Source organism: Nestor notabilis, unplaced genomic scaffold (genome assembly GCF_000696875.1).
Source record: "Nestor notabilis isolate BGI_N333 unplaced genomic scaffold, ASM69687v1 scaffold16615, whole genome shotgun sequence".
In the NCBI taxonomy this organism is placed as follows: Eukaryota; Metazoa; Chordata; class Aves; order Psittaciformes; family Psittacidae; genus Nestor; species Nestor notabilis.
Window position 1 is genome coordinate 4157 of NW_009928061.1, and position 947 is coordinate 5103.

Sequence of the window (947 nt, forward strand, 5' to 3'; positions counted from 1 at the left end):
TCCCTATCCCCGGTGAGTTGGGGGTGGCCATGGGGACGTGCAGAGAGGCACCCTGGAGCTCTGCATGTGGTATAAGCAGGGCAAAGAGTGGTGATAGGCACTCATCTGATGGTGGAGTAGGATTCTGGAGCACTTTGGGGGTGCCCAGGGATGTGTCAGTCAGGTGGCTCCCCTATAGTGGGGTAGGGCAGGCTGGGAACCATCTTCCTCTTGAGCCATAGCCACCCTTGTGCCCACAAGGCAGAGATTAGTCCATATCCTTTTGTTCCTGGGCTTGTGTTGGTGTGGGTGCTCTCCTGCTGCAGGGTTCGGGTGCTGTCACCAGCACTGATGGGCTGGGTCAGGCTGGATGGAGACTTGCTCGCCCTGTTTAACTGGGCTTTTACCCCACAGGCACTGGGGAGACCCCCACACTGAGCACTCTGGACTTCTACATGGCCAAACTTCACAGTGCCATCGAGAGCAACCCACTGCAGCATGAGAAGCTGGTGGTGCGCATCAAGGAGATCCTGTCCCGGATAGCCAGGTGAGCTGCTGTCCCGGGTGTCCTGGGGAGCACTGGGGCAGCCCATGGCAGGGCTGAGCAGTGAAGAGGGGGATAGAGAGGGGCTTGGAGCTGCTCCAGAGCTGTGGGAGAGAGAAGCTTCCCCCCTGTAACTCAGCTTTGCTTTTCTCCTCTTCAGCGAACACTTGTGAAGGGGACCAGTCCCTGCGGAGCCCGGGGCTGGCCGGACCCTGGCCCTGTCCCTTGGAGCTCACACGAGGGACAGTCTCTGCTGGTGGTCCGGTCCTTCCCTCTCCACCCCTTGCTGGAGGTGTGAACAGGGACCCCCTGGCCCTGGGGCACCATCTCTGAGGACCTCGAGCTTCTGGGGACCAAGCGGTGACAGGGCTGTGAGGGACATGGTGTGGTGGCTGTGAGCACCCCCCCTACTCTCTGTGAGCTC

General features: G+C 60.6%; 1 protein-coding gene across 1 annotated transcript in view; it reads left to right on the top strand.

The window, feature by feature from the left end:
• Nucleotides 1–526, top strand: part of HMG20B (high mobility group 20B) — a gene marked incomplete at both ends in the record, with an annotated part of 2677 nt that extends 2151 nt beyond the window's left edge. Inside the window, one exon of the mRNA XM_010014363.1 lies at nucleotides 382–526. Within this exon, the coding sequence (XP_010012665.1) occupies nucleotides 382–526 (145 nt within the window). The remainder of the gene's footprint in view (nucleotides 1–381) is intronic.
• Between the last annotated feature and the right edge of the window lie 421 nt (nucleotides 527–947).